The sequence below is a fragment of the Gorilla gorilla genome, chromosome 1, assembly GCF_029281585.2.
Source record: "Gorilla gorilla gorilla isolate KB3781 chromosome 1, NHGRI_mGorGor1-v2.1_pri, whole genome shotgun sequence".
Lineage (NCBI taxonomy): Eukaryota > Metazoa > Chordata > Mammalia > Primates > Hominidae > Gorilla > Gorilla gorilla.
Window position 1 is genome coordinate 131,829,506 of NC_073224.2, and position 22,903 is coordinate 131,852,408.

A 22,903-nucleotide genomic window follows, 5' to 3' on the forward strand; every position below is an offset into this window, starting at 1 on the left:
GGGGCACACTGACACCTCACACGGCCGGCTGGGTACTCCAACAGACCTGCAGCTGAGGGTCCTGTCTGTTAGAAGGAAAACTAAGAAACAGAAAGGACATCCACACCAAAAACCCATCTGTACCTCACTATCATCAAAGACCAAAAGTAGATAAAACCACAAAGATGGGGCAAAAACAGAACAGAAAAACTGGAAACTCTAAAAAGCAGAGTGCCTCTCCTCCTCCAAAGGAACCCAGTTCCTCACCAACAACGGAACAAAGCTGGACAGAGAATGACTTTGACAAGCTGAGAGAAGAAGGCTTCAGACGATCAAATTACTCTGAGCTATGCGAGGACATTCAAACCAAAGGCAAAGAAGTTGAAAACTTTGAAAACAATTTAGAGGAATGTATAACTAGAATAACCAATACAGAGAAGTGCTTAAAGGAGCTGATGGAGCTGAAAACCAAGGCTCGAGAACTACGTGAAGGATGCAGAAGCCTCAGGAGCTGATGCGATCAACTGGAAGAAAGGGTATCAGCAATGGAAGATGAAATGAATGAAATGAAGCAAGAAGGGAAGTTTAGAGAAAAAAGAATAAAAAGAAACGAGCAAAGCCTCCAAGAAGTATGGGACTATGTGAAAAGACCAAATCTACGTCTGATTGGTGTACCTGAAAGTGACGGGGAGAATGGAACCAAGTTGGAAAACACTCTGCAGGATATTATCCAGGAGAACTTCTCCAATCTAGCAAGGCAGCCCAACATTCAGATTCAGGAAATACAGAGAATGCCACAAAGATACTCCTCGAGAAGAGCAACTCCAAGACACATAATTGTCAGATTCACCAAAGTTGAAATGAAGGAAAAAATGTTAAGGGCAGCCAGAGAGAAAGGTCGGGTTACCCTCAAAGGGAAGCCCATCAGACTAACAGTGGATCTCTTGGCAGAAACTCTACAAGCCAGAAGAGAGTGGGGGCCAATATTCAACATTCTTAAAGAAAAGAATTTTCAACCCAGAATTTCATATCCAGCCAAACTAAGCTTCATAAGTGAAGGAGAAATAAAATCCTTTACAGACAAGCAAATGCTGAGAGATTTTGTCACCACCAGGCCTGCCCTAAAAGAGCTCCTGAAGGAAGCGCTAAACATGGAAAGGAACAACCACTACCAGCCACTGCAAAATCATGCCAAAATGTAAAGACCATCGAGACTAGGAAGAAACTGCATCAACTAACGAGCAAAATAACCAGCTAACATCATAATGACAGGATCAAATTCACACACAATAATATTAACTTTAAATGTAAATGGACTAAATGCTCCAATTAAAAGACACAGACTGGCAAATTGGATAAAGAGTCAAGACCCATCAGTGTGCTGTATTCAGGAAACCCATCTCATGTGCAGAGACACACATAGGCTCAAAATAAAAGGATGGACGAACATCTACCAAGCAAATGGAAAACAAAAAAAGGCAGGGGTTGCAATCCTAGTCTCTGATAAAACAGACTTTAAACCAACAAAGATCAAAAGAGACAAAGAAGGCCATTACATAATGGTAAAGGGATCAATTCAACAAGAAGAGCTAACTATCCTAAATATATATGCACCCAATACAGGAGCACCCAGATTCATAAATCAAATCCTGAGTGACCTACAAAGAGACTTAGACTCCCACACATTAATAATGGGAGACTTTAACACCCCACTGTCCACATTAGACAGATCAGTGAGACAGAAAGTCAACAAGGATACCCAGGAATTGAACTCAGCTCTGCACCAAGCGGACCTAATAGACATCTACTGAACTCTCCACCCCAAATCAACAGAATATACATTTTTTTCAGCACCACACCACACCTATTCCAAAATTGACCACATACTTGGAAGTAAAGCACTCCTCAGCAAATGTAAAAAACAGAAATTATAACAAACTATCTCTCAGACCACAGTGCAATCAAACTAGAACTCAGGATTAAGAATCTCACTCAAAACCGCTCAACTACATGGAAACTGAACAACCTGCTCCTGAATGACTACTGGGTACATAACGAAATGAAGGCAGAAATAAAGATGTTCTTTGAAACCAACGAGAACAAAGACACAACATACCAGAATCTCTGGGACGCATTCAAAGCAGTGTGTAGAGGGAAATTTATAGCACTAAATGCCCACAAGAGAAAGTAGGAAAGATCGAAAATTGACACCCTAACATCACAATTAAAATAACTAGAAAAGCAAGAGCAAACACATTCAAAAGCTAGCAGGAGGCAAGAAATAACTAAAATCAGAGCAGAACTGAAGGAAATAGAGACAAAAAACCCTTCAAAAAATTAATGAATCCAGGAGCTGGTTTTTTTTGAAAGGATCAACAAAATTGATAGACCGCTAGCAAGACTAATAAAGAAAAAAAGAGAGAAGAATCAAATAGACGCAATAAAAAATGATAAAGGGGATATCACCACCGATCGCACAGAAATACAAACTACCATCAGAGAATACTACAAACACCTCTATGAAAATAAACTAGAAAATCTAGAAGAAATGGATAAATTCCTCGACACATACACCCTCCCAAGACTAAACCAGGAAGAAGTTGAATCTCTGAATAGACCAATAACAGGCTCTGAAATTGTGGCAATAATCAATAGCTTACCAACCAAAAAGAGTCCAGGACCAGATGGATTCACAGCCGAATTCTACCAGAGGTACAAGGAGGAACTGGTACCATTCCTTCTGAAACTATTCCAATCAATAGAAAAAGAGGGAATCCTCCCTAACTCATTTTATGAGGCCAGCATTATCCTTATACCAAAGCTGGGCAGAGACACAACCAAAAAAGAGAATTTTAGACCAATATCCTTGATGAACATTGATGCAAAAATCCTCAATAAAATACTGGCAAACCGAATCCAGCGGCACATCAAAAAGCTTATCCACCATGATCAAGTGGGCTTCATCCCTGGGATGCAAGGCTGGTTCAATATACGCAAATCAATAAATGTAATCCAGCATATAAACAGAACCAAAGACAAAAACCACATGATTATCTCAATAGATACAGAAAAGGCCTTTGACAAAATTCAACAACCCTTCATGCTAAAAACTCTCAATAAATTAGGTATTGATGGGACGTATTTCAAAATAATAAGAGCTATCTATGACAAACCCACAGCCAATATCATACTGAATGGGTAAAAACTGGAAGCATTCCCTTTGAAAACTGGCACAAGACAGGGATGCCCTCTCTCACCCTCCTATTCGACATAGTGTTGGAAGTTCTGGCCAGGGCAGTTAGGCAGGAGAAGGAAATAAAGGGTATTCAATTAGGAAAAGAGGAAGTCAAATTGTCCCTGTTTGCAGACGACATGATTGTATATCTAGAAAACCCCATTGTCTCAGCCCAAAATCTCCTTAAGCTGATAAGCAACTTCAGCAAAGTCTCAGGATACAAAATCAATGTACAAAAATCACAAGCATTCTTATACACCAACAACAGACAAACAGAGAGCCAAATCATGAGTGAACTCCCATTCACAATTGCTTCAAAGAGAATAAAATACCTAGGAATCCAACTTACAAGGGATGTGAAGGACCTCTTCAAGGAGAACTACAAACCACTGCTCAAGGAAATAAAAGAGGATACAAACAAATGGAAGAACATTCCGTGCTCATGGGTAGGAAGAATCAGTATCGTGAAAACGGCCATACTGCCCAAGGCAATTTACAGATTCAATGCCATCCCCATCAAGCTACCAATGACTTTCTTCACAGAATTGGAAAAAACTACTTTAAAATTCATATGGAACCAAAAAAGAGACTGCATCGCCAAGTCAATCCTAAGCCAAAAGAACAAAGCTGGAGGCACCACACTACTTGACTTCAAACTATACTACAAGGCTACAGTAACCAAAACAGATGGTACTGTTACCAAAACAGAGATATAGATCAATGGAACAGAACAGAGCCCTCAGAAATAACGCCGCATATCTACAACTATCTGATCTTTGACAAACCTGAGAAAAACAAGCAATGGGGAAAGGATTCCCTATTTAATAAATGGTGCTGGGAAAACTGGCAAGCCATATGTAGAAAGCTGAAACTGGATCCCTTCCTTACACCGTATACAAAAATCAATTCAAGATGGATTAAAGACTTAAACGTTAGACCTAAAACCATAAAAACCCTAGAAGAAAACCTAGGCAATACCATTCAGGACATAGGCATGGGCAAGGACTTCATGTCTAAAACACCAAAAGCAATGGCAACAAAAGCCAAAATTGACAAATGGGATCTAATTAAACTAAAGAGCTTCTGCACAGCAAAAGAAACTACCATCAGAGTGAACAGGCAACCTCCAAAATGGGAGAAAATTTTTGCAACCTACTCATCTGACAAAGGGCTAATATCCAGAATCTACAATGAGCTCAAACAAATTTACAAGAAAAAAACAAACAACCCTATCAAAAAGTGGGCGAAGGACATGAACAGACACTTCTCAAAAGAAGACATTTATGCAGCCAAAAAACACATGAAAAAATGCTCACCGTCACTGGCCATCAGAGAAATGCAAATCAAAACCACAATGAGATACCATCTCACACCAGTTAGAATGGCAATCATTAAAAAGTCAGGAAATACCAGGTGCTGGAGAGGACGTGGAGAAATAGGAACACTTTTACGCTGTTGGTGGGACTGTAAACTAGTTCAACCATTGTGGAAGTCAGTGTGGCGATTCCTCAGGGATCTAGAACTAGAAATACCATTTGACCCAGCCATCCCATTACTGGGTATATACCCAAAGGATTATAAATCATGCTGCTATAAAGACACATGCACACGTATGTTTATTGCGGCACTATTCACAATAGCAAAGACTTGGAACCAAGCCAAATGTCCAACAATGATAGACTGGATTAAGAAAATGTGGCACATATACACCATGGAATACTATGCAGCCATAAAAAATGATGAGTTCATGTCCTTTGTAGGGACATGGATGAAATTGGAAATCATCATTCTCAGTAAACTATCGCAAGAACAAAAAACCAAACACCGCATATTCTCGCTCATAGGTGGGAATTGAACAATGAGAACACATGGACACAGGAAGGGGAACATCACACTCTGGGGACTGTTGTGGGGTGGGGGGAGGGGGAGGGATGGCATTGGAAGATATACCTAATGCTAGATGACGAGTTAGTGGGTGCAGTGCACCAGCAAGGCACATGTATACATATGTAACTAACCTGCACATTGTGCACATGTACCCTAAAACTTAAAGTATAATAAAAAAAAAGACTCAAAGGCACAGTCACTGACAGTTTGATTTTTTATAATAGCTGTTAATTTTCCTAACTTCGAGGAAATTGATAGCATGTTTTGAGTATATTTCAAAACTACATTCAAATGTTGCAATAGAACATTAAGAATTATCTTCATGATCCACTAAGTGCATGAAAAAAATGGATAATGAATCTATTCATTACCACCTTTTAATATTTTATCTTCAAGTTTTTGTGTTTTGTAGCTCATTGGCAGAGTTTGACAGAGTGCTGAAAGTAGTCTTTAGTGAGCTGGCTGTAATTTTTGGGCCCATTTTTATCTAGATAATTAAAACTATCTGACAGGACCATAAAATGCTTGCTGCCATTTCCAACAACCTATATTTGTGGATGGGGTTTTTTAATTTAATAAGAATATTATGTTAGAAAAGAAACTGTCATTCTGTAAAGTGGCCAATAATGTTAGTTTTATTTATCAATTTAGTTTTGTACTTTGATCATTTTTAAAAAAATTTCAGCATTGATGTTGATGGGACAATGACAGTGGACTGGAATGAATGGAGAGACTACTTCTTATTTAATCCTGTTACAGACATTGAGGAAATTATCCGTTTCTGGAAACATTCTACAGTAAGTCTACTTTATGTATTTATACTTATTTGGAGCTATAAACCATAGGTACAGTTATCACCCAAGAACACTCTGTAACACTTATGGGCCAGGATACCTGAGTCCCAGTAGCTCCTTAACCTGTGGAGTTCTATTTATTCTATTAGGCATAGATTTATAGAGTATTAAAAAAAAAAACAACCCAAGACTGCATAAATGTCCATTCTGAAAACTTGGAAGAAGTACCACCTTGATGAATAAGCTGTCTAGCTTTTATTGGCATTTAAGTATTCTGCCATAGGGAAGTGTAAAAGTTGTAGGCTTTTACTTTTTATAGGTACTATATTGTCCAAATAATCTCAGCACCTCATGGTTGCTGAGGATCTGTGTCCTTGTTTGGTCAGATTGCCTAGGTTTATCTCTGGCATAAGGCACTTAACAATATTCATTAAAGATTACAGAATCTTTTTGCTTCATCTGCTTAGCATTTCATACCAGTTTGTTTTCCACAAAACTTTCAAATTTTGATTGTTTCATTAATATTCTGCATACTGATGTAAACCAAGTTCTATTATTGTGCAATCTGCTCCTGAAACCCTTGGGAACTCTCTGAAGGAGTTTTATTTTTGTTTTGTTTTTTTTTTTTTGAGACGGAGTCTTGCTCTGTTGCCCAGGCTAGAGTGCAGTGGTGCGATCTCGGCTCTCTGCAAACTCGGCCTCCGGGGTTCACGCCATTCTCCTGCCTCAGCCTCCGGAGTAGCTGGGACTACAGGCGCCCACCACTGCGCCTGGCTAATTTTTTTTGTATTTTTAGTAGAGATGGGGTTTCACCATGTTAGCCAGGATGGTCTCGATCTCCTGACCTTGTAATCCGCCCGCCTCGCCTCCCAAAGTGCTGGGATTACAGGCGTAAGCCACTGTGCCCGGCCTTTTTTTTTTTTTTTTTTTTTTTTCTTTATGGGCTTGTCTTCTACACTTCAGATTTGACTAAATTAAATATGCATTAAATGAAGTCAGGAGTTCACATTGCCACTAGTAACAATGCCTAAGCTTACATAAAGCGTTATAAAATTGTTGGTGATTAGTGCCTTCTCAGCTATGAGTATAAGATAATATTATACTAGTAGTTCAGTTGCCTAGATAAATTGTACACTATGTGAAGTTTTATTTACATAATTCTTACGGTATTTTTTAAGGTAGTTGATAACAGTTGAGACTACAATTGTATCTCCATTTTATTGATAGTAAAATGAAGGAAGAGAGGGTTACTACCATAGGAGAGCTCCTCCCCGTTGCACTCTTGCCTGTAAAAATTTTTCTGCCAAAACAATTTAGATAACAGAATTGTAAAAATATTATTATAGTTTCTCTCAAGCTATAGTAATGTAGAATAGGTTGAAGGGGTGATGATTTGAAACAATACCTCTCCATTAGCTAAATTTTATATAGAATCTATTGCATGTTTTAAATGATAAGTTAGATTTATAAAAATATTTTTATAAACAGTAGGAAATGAGTTTAAGGGTATTCACACACAGTTTTAATTTTTATTTACGTATTTAAAACATATCATGGTATAAAGTATGATGTGGATATAAATTTGAGATAAAGGAAGTATTGTTTAAGAATTGATGAGTTAATTTCTTAAAAGATGTCATCACCAGTTGGTTTTCTAGCCTTATGAAAAATGGTTGCAATAAAAAAGATTGACTATGATAAAATGCTGCCCTTTCATTCTAACCTAGACCAAGAGAAGAAAACATACTGTGAATCTATGATGAATGAAAGAAAGTTGTAGCTGTTGGTTTTGTATATTTGTAATTACTGTTTATTTTCATTTCTTGTGAACTGATACTGTACTTTGTTCATTGTGAGTAGACAACTTATAATCTATGTACTCAAATTGGTTTAGTATAAGTTCTAGGGAATGAAGTTCATATTAACTGGAAAATAACATGATTCTTCTCTAAAACAAAACGTCTTCTGGGATTATTTTTAACTAAGGCGCATGGGGATCTTTTTTTCATTTTAACAGGGAATTGACATAGGGGATAGCTTAACTATTCCAGATGAATTCACGGAAGACGAAAAAAAGTCCGGACAATGGTGGAGGCAGCTTTTGGCAGGAGGCATTGCTGGTGCTGTCTCTCGAACAAGCACTGCCCCTTTGGACCGTCTGAAAATCATGATGCAGGTGAGCTTTATTATCATGTGTCCAGGTTTGCCCTAAATATTCTAAAACAATGAGAAATGTGGTGCTTTGAAAAAGAAGTTTTAAAATTTCTCAGTAATAATCTTTTATACCCTAAAAAATAAATCTATTTTGTTGCTGTTAACTCTAAATTCAGTCCATGTAAGTATGGCAGTGTACCAAACCTTAAATTGTTAGTACATGTGTGTAGTGAACTTTTAATCTTTCGCATTCTATGACTATTCAAACATTTAATTCAAAAAATATCTCTAGCTATTGTTGTAGGATTCTCCTTATTTATAGTTTCCTTCTTTTTAATATACTTTATCAAAAGTAAAGTATTTTTGAAATCTAGAATCTTAGAGCAGCAATGTAATTTTGAAAATTATTCTAAAGCTGAGGTTAGCAGAAAAAGATCTGGCTTTATAGACTGACTTTGCTGTTTACTAGCAGTGTAGCATTGGGCTGGCCAGAGTGGAAAAAGGGAATGGAAAAGAATTAATATGTATTTGCTCACTGTGGTAACCCAGTTAATCCTTGCAGCAGCCCAGTGAAGTAGGTATTTTATCATTTTTCCAGGGGGAATCCGAGGCCCAGAGAATTTACTTTTCCTTTACAACAAATGAGAGGGGGAATGGGGTATCTTTGCCTCCAGTGCTCCTGGTTCTCATGCTGCATGAAACCTCTGAGGTCTCATTTTCCTTCATTCTGGGATGGGGATAAGAATATCTAATAAGAATGGTTTAAGAATCAAGCAATATCAGGTATGTGATAATGTCTGGTACACTGGAATAACCTATTGGAACATAGTAGTTGTTCACAAAATATTTTTAAAACTTTGTTATACTTATGGTCAACACTTTTTATATTTGTCTGTAGATTTCTGTACAAAAAGATTTCTGACGCTGTTTTAAGCCAGCATTCCTTCAGAATGTACCCAAATCTCAAAATTTATTTAGGGGCAAAGCTAATGCTTTAAAGAAAAAGGAGAGGGGATTGGTGTGTGTTTTTCTTTAGGAACAGTAGTAACTTGACTTTTAGAGAACTTGAATAAGCATTTATTTTTTCCTTTGTCCTATTTTATTGTGAAGTTTATTTATTTAAAATAAAATGGATTTCTCTGGAATTTAGTTTCTGCAAATTTGAGGAGTTTCCAAAGTCAACCTTCAGGTTTGATACTTCTCTAGAAAGACTCACATAACTCACTGAAAGCTTATTACCCCTGGTTATGGTTTATTACAGGGAAAAGATGCGGATGAAAATCAGTCAAGTAAAGAAGCACATAGGGCAGAGCTTCTGTTGTCCTCTCCCTGTGGAGTCTCCATGTCTTACTTTCCTGGCACTGTTGTGTGGCACTAGGCATGGAATATTGCAGACCAACCAGGGGAGCTCACCTGAGCCTTTGGTGTGCAGAGTTCTTATTGGGGCCCATTTTCGTACTGGTCACATGGCTGGCCTTCAGAATTCAACCCGTTCTGTGAGTGTGTGTGTGTGTGTGTGTGTGTGTGTGTGTGTCTGTTTAGTGGTAGTCACCCCTTTTATGTGAGCTGAAACAATCAGAAGAATAGCTGATTTGTTTAATTATTTTTGGTGTATTGGACTTAATCGGTTTCTATCTGTAGGTGGTCATAAGGTACAGTATTTTTAAGTGACTACCACATCTGTAGTATAAGCCAAGTAATTTATCAGTACTCACAGGATGGGTACATGTTGTAATGAATTTATTGCCTAGAGAGGGCCTCAAAATATGCCAAAGAGGGTGCAATTTTTATTTTTGGTTTCAGGCTGTATGCATTCCAGTGTTGGTAGCCCTGATATACACAATATCCAAACCATTTCAGACCCATTTACAGTTCATGTCTGTACTACTTCTTGAGGAGAGGGAGTAACATATTACTTTAAATTATATGTAATAATATACATACATTAAATTATATGTAATAATATAATATTATTATCTGCAGTATACTTTTTTATTTCTCTTTAACTGAGCTTCTTCATGTTTCAAAGGGTGATCCATTGCCTGATACATAATTTAGTTAATATTATCTTATGAAGGTTGTTCATAATTTTAATATTCTTCTTGTCTTCTCTTTCTGCTTTCTCACACTGAAGATACCAATTATTCTTAGTTTTAGAGTCAGAGACAGGCCTCTAAAATCATGGCAATACTCCCTCTCATCATTATATATATTTTTCAACCTTTCTATATTTTATTTTCAAATATATCTTCTTGCAGTTAGAAACGGTATTGAAAAAGATTGTGTGGTTGTTTTAGAAAAAGTAATAGTAATATGCCACCAGCATTTTATATCATTCTGCTTTTATTTTTAGGTTCACGGTTCAAAATCAGACAAAATGAACATATTTGGTGGCTTTCGACAGATGGTAAAAGAAGGAGGTATCCGCTCGCTTTGGAGGGGAAATGGTACAAACGTCATCAAAATTGCTCCTGAGACAGCTGTTAAATTCTGGGCATATGAACAGGTAATTGTTATCACCTGTGGAATTTATTAACAAAGAGGAGTTAGTAAATGGATTCAATAAATGTTAATGTATAATGCTTTTGGGATTCTTGTTTTAATGCATGATAATCTTTCACATATACTCCATAAGGAGTATCACTTATAGGAGATTAGACTAAATAAAATCAGAGATTTCTCATGACCAAGTTATGGGATCCTTAATTCATCATATTATTTATAAAGTTTTTTTTTTCTAAGTAGTTCTTAAAGGAAGGGTAGAATTTTAGTTTATTCATTCTGAATCCTGAGCAGAAGCAGCACACTAACATAAGTTTTATGAAAGTGTCACAATCTAACCTCTGGAAGGAAAACTTATAAGTTGAAGTCCTTTGTGTAATTTGACGTTGCTGTAAAATTGAGCTGAGTTTGGAGTGACAGCTCCATGAAGGCAGGGGCGTGGCTTCTTCCCCATGTACTCCAGCACCTAGACAGAGCTTGGCATGTGATAAGTTTCAAGCGAGTGTTGAATGAGTCAATGAATGAACAAATGCATTTACCTCTGAATCACTTCTCTGTCGGCTTTTGTTAACTTGGATTATTTGAGCTATCTCTTCAGCCTAACTCAATGTAAAGGGGAAATACAGAGGTAAGTTTTAGAATTTGGGTTCTTTTTATGGTCATTAGCAGAACTGTCTAGTTGAGCAGCCACAGATTATGTTTTCCATTATTTATTCCATCGTTGTTTATCAAGGACTGTTAGGGCCTTGAAATTCAACTCCCCCCTATAGTTTTTGTATTATTCCATGTAGATTTTAGATTATTCTGGAGAGTGTTTTGTTCTTGAGCAACAGAATACTCTTGAGAAGATTACGAAGTCCAGTGGTATCCTTTTCTTTGCCTAGGAAATAGAGAAGCAAAAAAAAAAAAAAAAAAAAATTAAAGAAAATCTAGTCTCCAGGATTTTAATTAGAACCTATCCTTGGGAAGGCTATTTTCCTTATATGAAGGTTTGAAGATTCAAATCATGATTATTAAGGGCTAATGTTTGAGATACCCTTAGGTTATTCTGACCACATACTTGGATTTTATGATCGGAAAGCCAGAGCCTAAAATAAATAAATATTCAATGCAGTTATTTCAGTATGCAAGAAGTTTGGTATTTTTGAAAGTCCATGGGTATTGCAAGCAAATATGCACGTTTTGCTTTATGCCATTTGTCAGATTCTTACCTTGGATACCACCAACAGGCATCGTCTGCTTCTGTCCACCCAAGCTCCTTCCTGAGACCTCTTTATAGTATTGTGATTTCTGCACACTAACTTTCTTAGACATGAAGAGAAAGCTGTCTACACAGTGTGGTGTAGTGTTCTTATGGGCTCTGGACCTATGGTGCTGTTTTCTCTCCTCCTGCTGAAGGTCCATTCATCCCTCGGGGATCTCTAAAAGCCACCTTCCTGTGACAAGCATATCGTAAGCATCTCAACCAAAACCAGTTCCTCCCCTGTCCAGCCTCCCTTGAGTGCTGAATTGCAGAATATCCCATTTTTCACTGGATGATGGAAAACCCATTGTTTTCCCAGTGGATTGTAAATTACTTCGGGGTAAATAGGTTGTATATATTCTCGAATTTCCCAGAGTATGTAACTAGGTCACTTTTAGATTCAGATAGATTTTGTTCCTTGAATAGCTAGCACTTTAGGAAACTAAGAAAAAGATCTTTTCAACCTGGTATGTAGCTCTGTCAAACACATCATCAGTATGGGGTAAACCTGTGTTCTCTGTGGGTTGTCATTACCATAGTAGTGTCATTGTATCATTGACAGTGTAGTAGTGTGGGGTAGTGTTCTTGTGGTTTCAGCTGCCATCTCTGTACTGACTGTTTTCCACTCCAACAACTTCCTCTTTATCTCAACACTGTAGGTCTACCTGTGAACTGTGTGTTTCAGCATCTCTGCTTGCATGTCCCAGGAGTGCCTCCCACTCAATATGGCCACCATGCATGGTCATCTTTCTGCTACTCCCTGTCTCCTGACCCTGCTCCAGCAACACACACAGACACCCTTCCTCTTTCTATATGTCATATGGTGGGGAATGTCCTTTAGTACTTACTCAGGAGTTAGTTCCTCTGGGAAGCCTTCTGTTCTAGTTTCCTTTTGTTACAGCACTTTCACATTGAATTCTGATGTTCTCTGTACTTATCTGCTTTGTGAGACTGTGAGCTTCCTTAGGCAGTAGCTACTTGTATTCTTAGCACCTTGCCCAGTGCCAGGAAACCCTTATTAAGTAAATGAAAAGACAGAACTGACAGACTGGAATTTGAGCTCAAGCTTGCCTCAATCTCAAGCCATTAAGATGAAGGGGAGCCGGGCGTGGTGGCTCACGCCTCTAATCCCAGCACTTTAGGAGGTAGTTTGCTTGAGCCCAGGAGTTCAAGACCAGCCTGGGCAACGTGGCAAAACCCCATTTCTACAAAAAATATAAAAATTAGTTGGGCATGGGGGTGTGTGCCTGTACTCAGGATGCTGAGGTGGGAGGATCACTTGAGCTCGAGAGGCAGAGTTTGCAGTGAGCTGGGATCACACCATTGCAATCTAGCCTGGGTGATAGAGTGAGACCTTGTCTCAAAAAATAAATAAATAAGGGGAAGATAAGGATTGGAAACAGAAGGAGCAGCATGTGGACAGAAATGTAGGCACAAGAAGGCATCACTCACTGAAGAGACTGGAAGTGGTTCACTGTGCCTCAAGAGTGGTGGAGTGTGTTTCTGGAAAGATAATGATGAAAGAGAGCTGGACAGATAAACAGGGGCCAAATGTAATAGGAGTCTGGATTTTATTCTGAATATGGTAGGGGCTATTGTAGCATCTTATATAGGGAAGTGAAATGAGTACATTCACATTTAAGGAATATCAACCTGAAAAAAGAGGGGAGACATTGTTGGGGGAGAGTGAGGTAGACTAGAGGCAGGGAGAATATTTCAATAATTGAGGTAAGAAATGATGAACACCAGTATAAGGTGATGTCTTTAAGGAATGGAGAAGGGAATGAACTGAGAAATATTTTGGAAGTAGAATCAACAGAACTCACTGACTGACTGGATATGGAGGTGAGAAAGAGAAGAGTCAAGAATGATATTCTAATTTCTAACTTGAGTGACTGCATTCAAAGAGAATACAATATCAGGTTCCATTTTGTGCCTGCTGAGTTTGAGATGTATGGGACATGTACAGGGAGCTGTCCAGTAAGCAATTGGATATATCAGCTAGCCATTAAGAGAGAGATCTTTGATAGAGAGGTTGTTGCTGAGTTGAGCCATTGGAATGGGCAGGATCACTCAAGAAGAGCTTATAAATGAGAAGAATTCTAGGAATAAGTCCAAAGGGAGAAGTAAAAGAAGAAACTTGCAAAGGACACTGAGAAGAAATAGCTCGAGGGATGGGAGAAAATCCAGAGAGAGGGATGGGAGAAAATCCAGAGAGAGGGATGGCATAGGAGTCAGTGGAAGAAAACGGTTTCATGGGGGTCAGTGCTACTGGGTAGTGAATATAATAAGAGTATCTTTTAGGATTTCTCAACCCAGAGATAGGTAAGCTTAGTATAAATGCTTCCGTGAAGTAATGAATTGAGAAACCATGCTGAAATGAGCTTAAAGTGAACGGGAGGTGAAGAAACTTGGACAGTAGAGACACATTTTTAGGGAGTTTGACAGTGAAGAGAAGGAAACTAGAAGAGGGAGAGGGTGATAGATAAGAAAGATGTTGGGTGGAGGGGATTTGTTTTTTTGTTTTTTTGTTTTTTTTCTGTTTGTATGTTTGTTTGTTTTTGAGATGGAGTCTCACTTTATCAGCCAGGCTGGAGTAAAGTGGTGCAATCTCATCTCACTGCAACCTCTGCCTCCTAGGTTCAAGTGATTCTTCTGCCTCAACCTCCCGAGTAGTTAGGATTACAGGAGTGCACCACAACACCCAGCTAAGTTTTGTATTTTTAGTAGAGGTGAGGTTTCACCGTATTGGCCAGTCTGGTTTCAAACTCCTGACCTCAAGTGGTCCTCCTCCCTCAGCCTCCCGAAATGCTGGGATTGCAGGAGTGAGCCACCGTGCCTGGCCTGGAGGGAGGATTTTGATTTGACTTTAATGTGCCTGTTGCTGAAGGAAGCATGTCAATACAAATAAAGAAGTTGAAAACATAGGTAAGAGAGGTTGATTAACCCAGTAGGTGTTTCAAGGGAGTTTGTGTGTAGGGAAAGGGAGTGGGACATGGAAAGGGGCTGGGGGAGACAGGTTCTATCCAGAGACTGTTAAAAGGATTAGCCTTTGATTACAAGAACAACTCTTCTTATACCTGTTTGGGAAGAAAAAATATGTGAGTAGCTGTGGATAATTTTGCAGGAGGTGGGCAGAATACCAAGATATTCTGCCTGGTGGCCTCTCTACTCTTTCTTGAGCTCCTGAGAAAGGATGTGATCTGAGAATGAGGGAGGAAGTGGTATTGGAAGCTGGAGGAGAATGGAGAAGATCAAAATGGTTAGTCTAACAAATGGGAGAGAACTGAGATAGACAAAAGGATTTCAGGGTGGTTTTGAGGGCTCAGTTAAGTCTCCTTTAGGAAGGTTCAGTTCTGTAGCCTTGTCAAGTTACTTAAAGTCTCTGTGACTATTACTCATCTCTAAGATGGGGATTAAGCTTGGTGACACAGTTTTACATACCAGGCACAGTGCCTGACTTTTTGGCTCTGTCCTGAAGTCTTCCCTTTGTGTATGGTATGTTTCGGGGAATAGGAGCCTCAAGCACTTATCCTTTAAATATTTATCCTCCATCAGCCACTAAATGTTTACTCTGTACTTTTGATAGGTGCTGTGGGGGTCCAAGGTATAAAAGGTACCTTCAAAGTTACTGTTAAAGTGCAGGAAGGTTTTTAAGCAAATTATGTTTAATGATTTTGACAATCTGACATGCAGGAAAATTAATAGGGCCTATGCAGAAGAGGAGTTTTATGTAACACTCTGTAGTTCAGGAAACAGAGCCCTTGGAAGCAGTGATCTCTCTGGGGAGGAATGTCTGGTATTTGGGAATCTCATGAAATGATAATATACTTAATTTTTATCATGAGCAGCAAAACACAGATTTGCTAGGAGAAAGTTATCGTATGTTGTTGCATTGGGCACTTTAGATCCCAGGGAACAGAAACTGGCTGGCACAGGAATGGGCATCACTGTGGGGATGGATCATGTAGGGGAAGGATCCCTGGAGAAGTCCAGGAGGTGAGACTTCCCCCTTCCCTTCTCCATGCATGAGTCCACTTCGCTCTGTTGACTTTCCCCTTGTCCCTCTGGTGACAGCAGCTGCTTACCTCTGGAGACCCCCTCACATTTCTGAGAGAAGGAATCTGGCTTGCCTGGCTAATTCCCATGGTCTATGTTTGGGCAGAATGTCTTTCCAAGTTGTGTAAAGATAGTGTATTTGTATATTAATAATAATAATAACATCTACTGAACATTTGCTGGGTGTTCAGACTTGCACTAACCGTGTTACAAGTATTATTTTTTTGTAATCCTTTCCATAAACCTGTGAGGTAAGTACTGTTATCACAGACAAGGAAACCACAATGTGGACCTGTTCATGAACTTGATTGAGGCCACGTGGCTCTGGAGTTCCAGCTCAGGTCTGCCTGACTCTCAATCCCATGATATTAATATACTGGCCAGTCACTATTTTGGCTGTATTGGGGTCATATTTATACCCTTGGTCCAGTTAGCTATGTTGGGTCACTTTGGTACTGATAGCCAGGGAGATGCTGGGCTTGATAGGTTAGTATAATTCTATGTATTGCCTACAAAAACTGTTTTTATAAATTGTTTTGTTAATATTTGTTTGTCACCTATTTATTCATTTTATTTGCACTGGTGAAAATAAACTCATCTTTTTAAAAACTGTGGGGAAAATATCCAAACATTGTGAAAAGTTGATTAACCTTGTATTTTCTGTACATCTGGGGAAGAATGCTGTTATGCTGTTTCAGCAAAGGAGCAACTTGGTCCAATCTGGGAGACATCTGTGTTTTGTGGAAATCTGACTTGAAAACCACTGTCCAGTCACTGAGTGTATTAGCATTTAGGCCTTGCTCTTCTGCTATGTATTATTAATGTAGTGTATACATTTCGAGACACATCATCACATTTGTCAATTTATTGATTTCTAGGAGCTGATTTGTATTCTAGGATTGTCTAGTTGGCTTGGGCTGCCATAAAATACCACAGAGTGTGTGGAATCAACAACGGAAATTTATTTCTAACAGTTTCAGAGGCGGGAAAGCCTAAGATCAAGGGCCAAGCCAGTTTGATTTCTAGTGAGCGTTCTCTTCTCAGCTTGTAGACAGCTTGTGTGCTCACATGGTCTTTTCTTGGTGCACATGTGAGGGGGGAGAGAGAGAGTGGGCTCTCTGGTGTCTGCTCTTATAAGAACACTGATCCTGTCATGAGGGCTCCATCCTCATGACCTGATAACCCTAATTACCTCCAGAAGCCTCATCTCCTAATACCATCACATGGGAGGTTACAGCTTCAACATATGAATTTGGTGGGGGTGCAGCTCAGTCCACAGCAGGTAGTAATGTGCATTTTAAAACTTATTTATACAGTACAAGAAGTTACTTACTGAAGAAGGACAAAAAATAGGAACATTTGAGAGATTTATTTCTGGTTCCATGGCTGGAGCAACTGCACAGACTTTTATATATCCAATGGAGGTGAGTACCATTGTAAAGTCTGACTGTGTGATGGTGTTCGTGTTGGTTGTCTATTGCTCTCTAACAAGTTATCCCAAAATTAACAGTTTAAAACAAGCATTTATCATCTCACAGTTTCTCTGGGTCAGGAATCTGGAAGCAGCTTAGCTGGGTGCCTCTGGCTCAGGGTTTTTCACAGCCCACCGTCAAGATGGTAGTCAGAGCTTGGAATCAGCTGGAGGCGGATTCCAGGCTCACTCATGTTGCTGCCAGGCCTCACTGGCCATTGGCTGGAAACATCGGTTCCTTGTCACGTGAGCCTTTCTGTAGGCTGCCTGAGTATCCTCAAAACACAGTAGCTGGCTTCCCTAGAGTCAGTGGTCCAACAGAGAGAGAGAGAGAGAGAGAGTGCCTAAGATGAAAGCTGATATCTTTTGCCTCTTCTGCTGTATTCCATTGATCATACAGACCAACCCTGGTAGAGTGTAGGAGGGGCTGGTATAATGGTGTTAATAACCGGAGACAAATATCACTGGGGGTCACTTTAGAGGCTGGCTGCCACTTTAGAGGCTGGCTGCCATTCCTGTCCAAAGAGTTTCTGTACCATAAATTTAAGAATGGAATCTCAGGATTTGATTATATGGTGATTATCCTAATTAGACATCCTTTCATTAGTGCATAGGCTGGCAAAACACAGACCTACAGACTGTTCCGTACAGCCCTTGACCTAAGAATGCCTTTTACATTTTTAAAAAGTGGGCAACACAGGAAAAAGCGAGAAAGATCTAAAATCGACACCCTAAGATCACAATTAAAAGAACTAGAGAAGCAAGAGCAAACAAATTCAAAAGATAGCAGAAGACAAGAAGTAGCTAAGGTCAGAGCAGAACTGAAGGAGATAGAGACACGAAAAACCCTTCCAAAAATCAATGAATCCAGGAGCTGTTTTTATGAAAAGTTTAACAAAATAGACAACTAGCCAGAATAATAAAGAAGAAAAGAGAGGAAAATCAAATAGACACAATAAAAAATGATAAAGGGGATATCACCACCAATCCCACAGAAATACAAACTACCATCAGGGAATACTATAAACACCTCTATGCAAATAAACTAGAAAATCTAGAAGAAATGGATAAATTCCTGGACACATACACGCTCCCAAGACTAAATCAGGAAGAAGCTGAATCCCTGTATAGACCAATAACATGTTCTGAAATTGAGGCAGTAATTAATAGCCTACCAACCAAAAAAAACCCAGGACCAGACAGATTCATAGCCGAATTCTACCAGAGGTACAAAGAGGAGCTGATACCATTCCTTCTGAAATTATTCCAAACAATAGAAAAAGAGAGATTCCTCCCTAACTCATTTTATGAGGGCAGCATCATTCTGATACTAAAACCTGGCAGAGACACAACCAAAATAGAAAATTTCAGGCCAATATCCCTGATGAACATCAATGTGAAAATCCTCAATAAAATACTGGCAAACTGAATGCAGCAGGACATCCAAAAGTTTATCCACCATGATCAAGTTGGTTTCATCCCTGGGATGCAAGGCTGTTCAACATATGCAAATCAATATAACGGAATTCATCAATAAACAGAACCAGTGACAAAAACCACATGATTATCTCAATAGATGCAGAAAAGGCCTTCGATAAAATTCAACACCACTTCATGTTAAAAACTCTCACTAAACTAGTTATTGATGGAATGTATAACAAAATAATAAGAGCTGTTTATGACAAACCCACAGCCAATATCATACTGAATGGGCAAAAGCTGGAAGCATTCCCTTTGAAAACCGGCACAAGACAAGGATGTCCTCTGTCAGCACTCCTATTCAACATAGTATTGGAAGTTCTGGCCAGGGCAATCAGGCAGGAGAAAGAAATAAAGCATATTCAGATAGGAAGAGAGGAAGTCGAATTGTCTCTGTTTGCAGATGACATGATTGTATATTTAGAAAACCTCCTTGTCTCAGCCCCAAATCTCCTTAAGCTGATAAGCAACTTAAAGCAAAGTCTCAGGATACAAAATCAATGTGCAAAAATCACTAGCATTCCTATTAACCAATAATAGACAAACAGAGAGCCAAATCGCAAGTGAACTCCCATTCACAATTGCTACAAAGAGAATAAAATACCTCGGAATACAACTTACAAGGGATGTGAAGGACCTGTTCGAGGAGAACTACAAACCACTCCTCAAGGAAATAAGAGAGGACACAAACAAATGGAAAAACATTTCATGCTCATGGATAGGAAGAATCAATATCATATCATAGGAAGAATCAGTGGCCATACTGCCCAAAGTAATTTATAGATTCCGTGATATCCCCATCAAGCTAACATTGAATTTCTTCACAGAAATAGAAAAAACTACCTTAAATTTCATATGAAACCAAAAAAGAGCCTGAATAGCCAAGACAATCCTAAGCAAAAAGAACGAAGCTGGAGGCATCACACTACCTGACTTCAAACATACTACAAGGCTACAGTAACCAAAACAGCATGGTACTGGTACCAAACAGATATATAGACCAATGGAACAGAACAGAGGCCTCAGAAATAACACCACACATCTACAACCATCTGGTCTTTGACAAAAACAAGCAATGGGGAAAGGATTCCTTATTTAATGTATGGTGTTGGGAAAACTGGCTAGCCATATGCAGAAAACTGAAACTGGACCCCTTCCTTACACCTTATACAAAAAATTAACTCAAGATAGATTAAAGTCTTAAACATAGACCTAAAACTATAAAATCCCTAGAAAAAAACCTAGGCAATACCATTCAGGACATAGGCATGGACAAAGACTTCATGACTGAATCACAAAAGCAATGGCAACAAAAGCCAAAATTGACAAATGGGATCTAAATAAACTAAAGATCTTCTGCACAGCAAAAGAAACTATCATCAGAGTGAACCAGCAACCTACAGAATGGGAGAAAAATTTTGCAATCTGTCCATCTGACAAAGGGCTAATATCCAAAATCTATAAGGAACTTAAGCAAATTTACAAGAAAAAAAAAACCCCATCAAAAAGTGGGTGACGGATATGAACAGACACTTCTCATAAGAAGACATTTATGCAGCCAACAAATGTGAGAAAAGGCTCATCATCCCTGATTGTTAGAGAAATGCAAATCAAAACCACAATGGCATACCATCTCACGCCAGTTAGTTAAAAAGTCAGGAAACAACAGATGCTGGCAAATATGTGGAGAAATAGGAATGCTTTTACACTGTTGGTGGGAGTGTAAATTAGTTAAAGCATTGTGGAAGACAGTGTGGCAATTCCTCAAGGATCTAGAACCAGAAATACCATTTGACCCAGCAATCCCATTACTGGGTATATACTCAAAGGATTATAGATTTTTCTACTATAAAGACACATGCACACGTATGTTTATTGCAGCACTATTCACAATAGCAAAGACTTGGAACCAACCCAAATGCCCATCAGTGATAGACTAGATAAACAAAATATGGCACATATACACCATGGAATACTATGCAGCCATAAACAAGGATGAGTTCATGTCCTTTGTAGGGACATGGATGAAGCTGGAAGCCATCATTCTCAGCAAACTAACACAGGAACAGAAAACCAAACACCACATGTTCTCACTCATAAGTGGGAGTTGAACAATGAGAATACATGGACACAGGGAGGGGAACATCACACACTGGGGCCTTTTTGGGGGTGAGGGGCTAGGGGACGAATAGCATTAGAAGAAATACCTAATGTAGGTGACAGGGTGATGGGTGCAGCAAACCACCATGGCACGTGTATACCTATGTAACAAACCTGCACGTTCTGCACATGTATCCCAGAACTTAAAGTACAATTTTTAAAAAGTAGGCAAAAACAAAAGAAAAGTAATATACAACCGAGACCTAATATTTTAGGCTTGCAACGACAGATATTTTACTATTTAGTCTTTACAGGAAAAGTTTTCCAACTACTGCTTTATAGCAAAAATAATATTGTAGATGTGGAATTTATTGATATAGCAGAGGGGTTTTTAGTAACTGATGACTTAAGCAAGATAAATACAATTTTCACCGATATGTGGTATGCATGCTAATACAGCTTTTTTTAAGCATCTTAATATGATTGCTTATATTACTCCACACACCTCTCAAAAAAATCTTGATACCTATTTTTCCTCTCATATCCTCCATATCAGTTAATAGTATCACCTTCCCAACTCCCACTGCCCCATCCTGTGTTCCAAGCTAGAAGTACTGGGGTTATCCTTTATACTACCATTTCCCTCACCTTCCAGATGCAGGTGGTCACCAGTCAGTTTTGTTAAGACATCAATAGATTATCTTGCTTCCATTTCCTTGGTCACTTCCTTCATCAGATCCTCCTTGCAGTAAACGGGTCTCTCTGGCTGTGGTCTTAGCCCCTCAATAGAGGTAATACATGAAAGAGAATGTATCAACAAATTGTACAGTCTTTTGAGTGACAATATATGCTAGGTATTTGTTCCATGTAAAATTACTTCATTTGAATTCCATGATGGTAGAGTTAATATGAGCAATCATATTTTGTTATTTTTTTATATCCAGGTTATGAAAACCAGGCTGGCTGTAGGCAAAACTGGGCAATACGCTGGAATATATGATTGTGCCAAGAAGATTTTGAAACATGAAGGCTTGGGAGCTTTTTACAAAGGCTATGTTCCCAATTTATTAGGTATCATACCTTATGCAGGCATAGATCTTGCTGTGTATGAGGTGAGTTTATAGAAATCTTTTGAATTGGAAAATGCAGTTAGATCTTGTTAGAATTGGACTTTATATGAAGAAGTAGATATATACCAGAAAACGGTGTGTGACCAGAAGTAAATTCAAGCATGTGTTATTTGAACTTTCAAGTAACTTGAGTGTGAATATGCATGGGGTCACTTTTGTATTAGATTTTCTTGGGAATTGCTTTTAATGAAGAGTAGACTCAAAGTTAGGTATAGTTGTTCACCTTAAAAGGTGTTTCTAGAGATTTTTTCCTTTGTTTTGGATTTGCAAAAATCTGACATTAAGCCAAGTGACTAATGTGACTAACATGAGTAATACAGTTTCATTCCTTGTACGGAAGAATACAAATCTTGGATCAACCCTGCAATCTAAATCATTTAATAATTTATGAATCTCACAAAGTTATTGAGCACACACTATACAAACCACTAGGTTAGACACTGGATCTGGGGATTCAAAGGACTCAATGTGTGCCTTGAAGAAACTGAAGGTCTGGTGGGGGGGACAAACAAACGACTAACACTCAGCGTGGTTATCTGTGCTGCGATAGACATGAGCCAGGGTGCAGGTTAGGATGGGACCTAAGCTACAGCGGAGAGGAAGAGTGGAATGTGTAATGAAAAGAAGAGTCGACTTTTTTTTTTAAAGAGCTTTATTGAGATTTAGTTCATATTCCTTACATTTCAGTCATTTGAAGTGTACAAGCAAATGGTTTTTGGCTTCTTACATAATTTTCAAAAATTATTATAAAATATAAAATTTGCCATTTTACTAATTTTAAGTGTACAATTCAGTGGCATTAATTACATTCACAATATTGTGCAACCATCAACACTATTTCCAAATTGTTTTCCTCACTCCAAACAGAAA

At 38.7% G+C, this 22,903-nt stretch overlaps 1 protein-coding gene across 1 annotated transcript in view; it reads left to right on the plus strand.

Annotated features, from left to right (window-relative positions):
- The window catches only part of LOC101140953 (mitochondrial adenyl nucleotide antiporter SLC25A24), a 66,703-nt gene that overhangs the window by 35,956 nt on the left and 7,844 nt on the right, over positions 1-22,903 (plus strand). Inside the window, exons 4-8 of the mRNA XM_019039334.4 lie at positions 5,787-5,898; positions 7,913-8,071; positions 10,403-10,555; positions 17,170-17,277; positions 21,848-22,015. Coding sequence (XP_018894879.2) covers positions 5,787-5,898; positions 7,913-8,071; positions 10,403-10,555; positions 17,170-17,277; positions 21,848-22,015 — 700 coding nt within the window. The remainder of the gene's footprint in view (positions 1-5,786; positions 5,899-7,912; positions 8,072-10,402; positions 10,556-17,169; positions 17,278-21,847; positions 22,016-22,903) is intronic.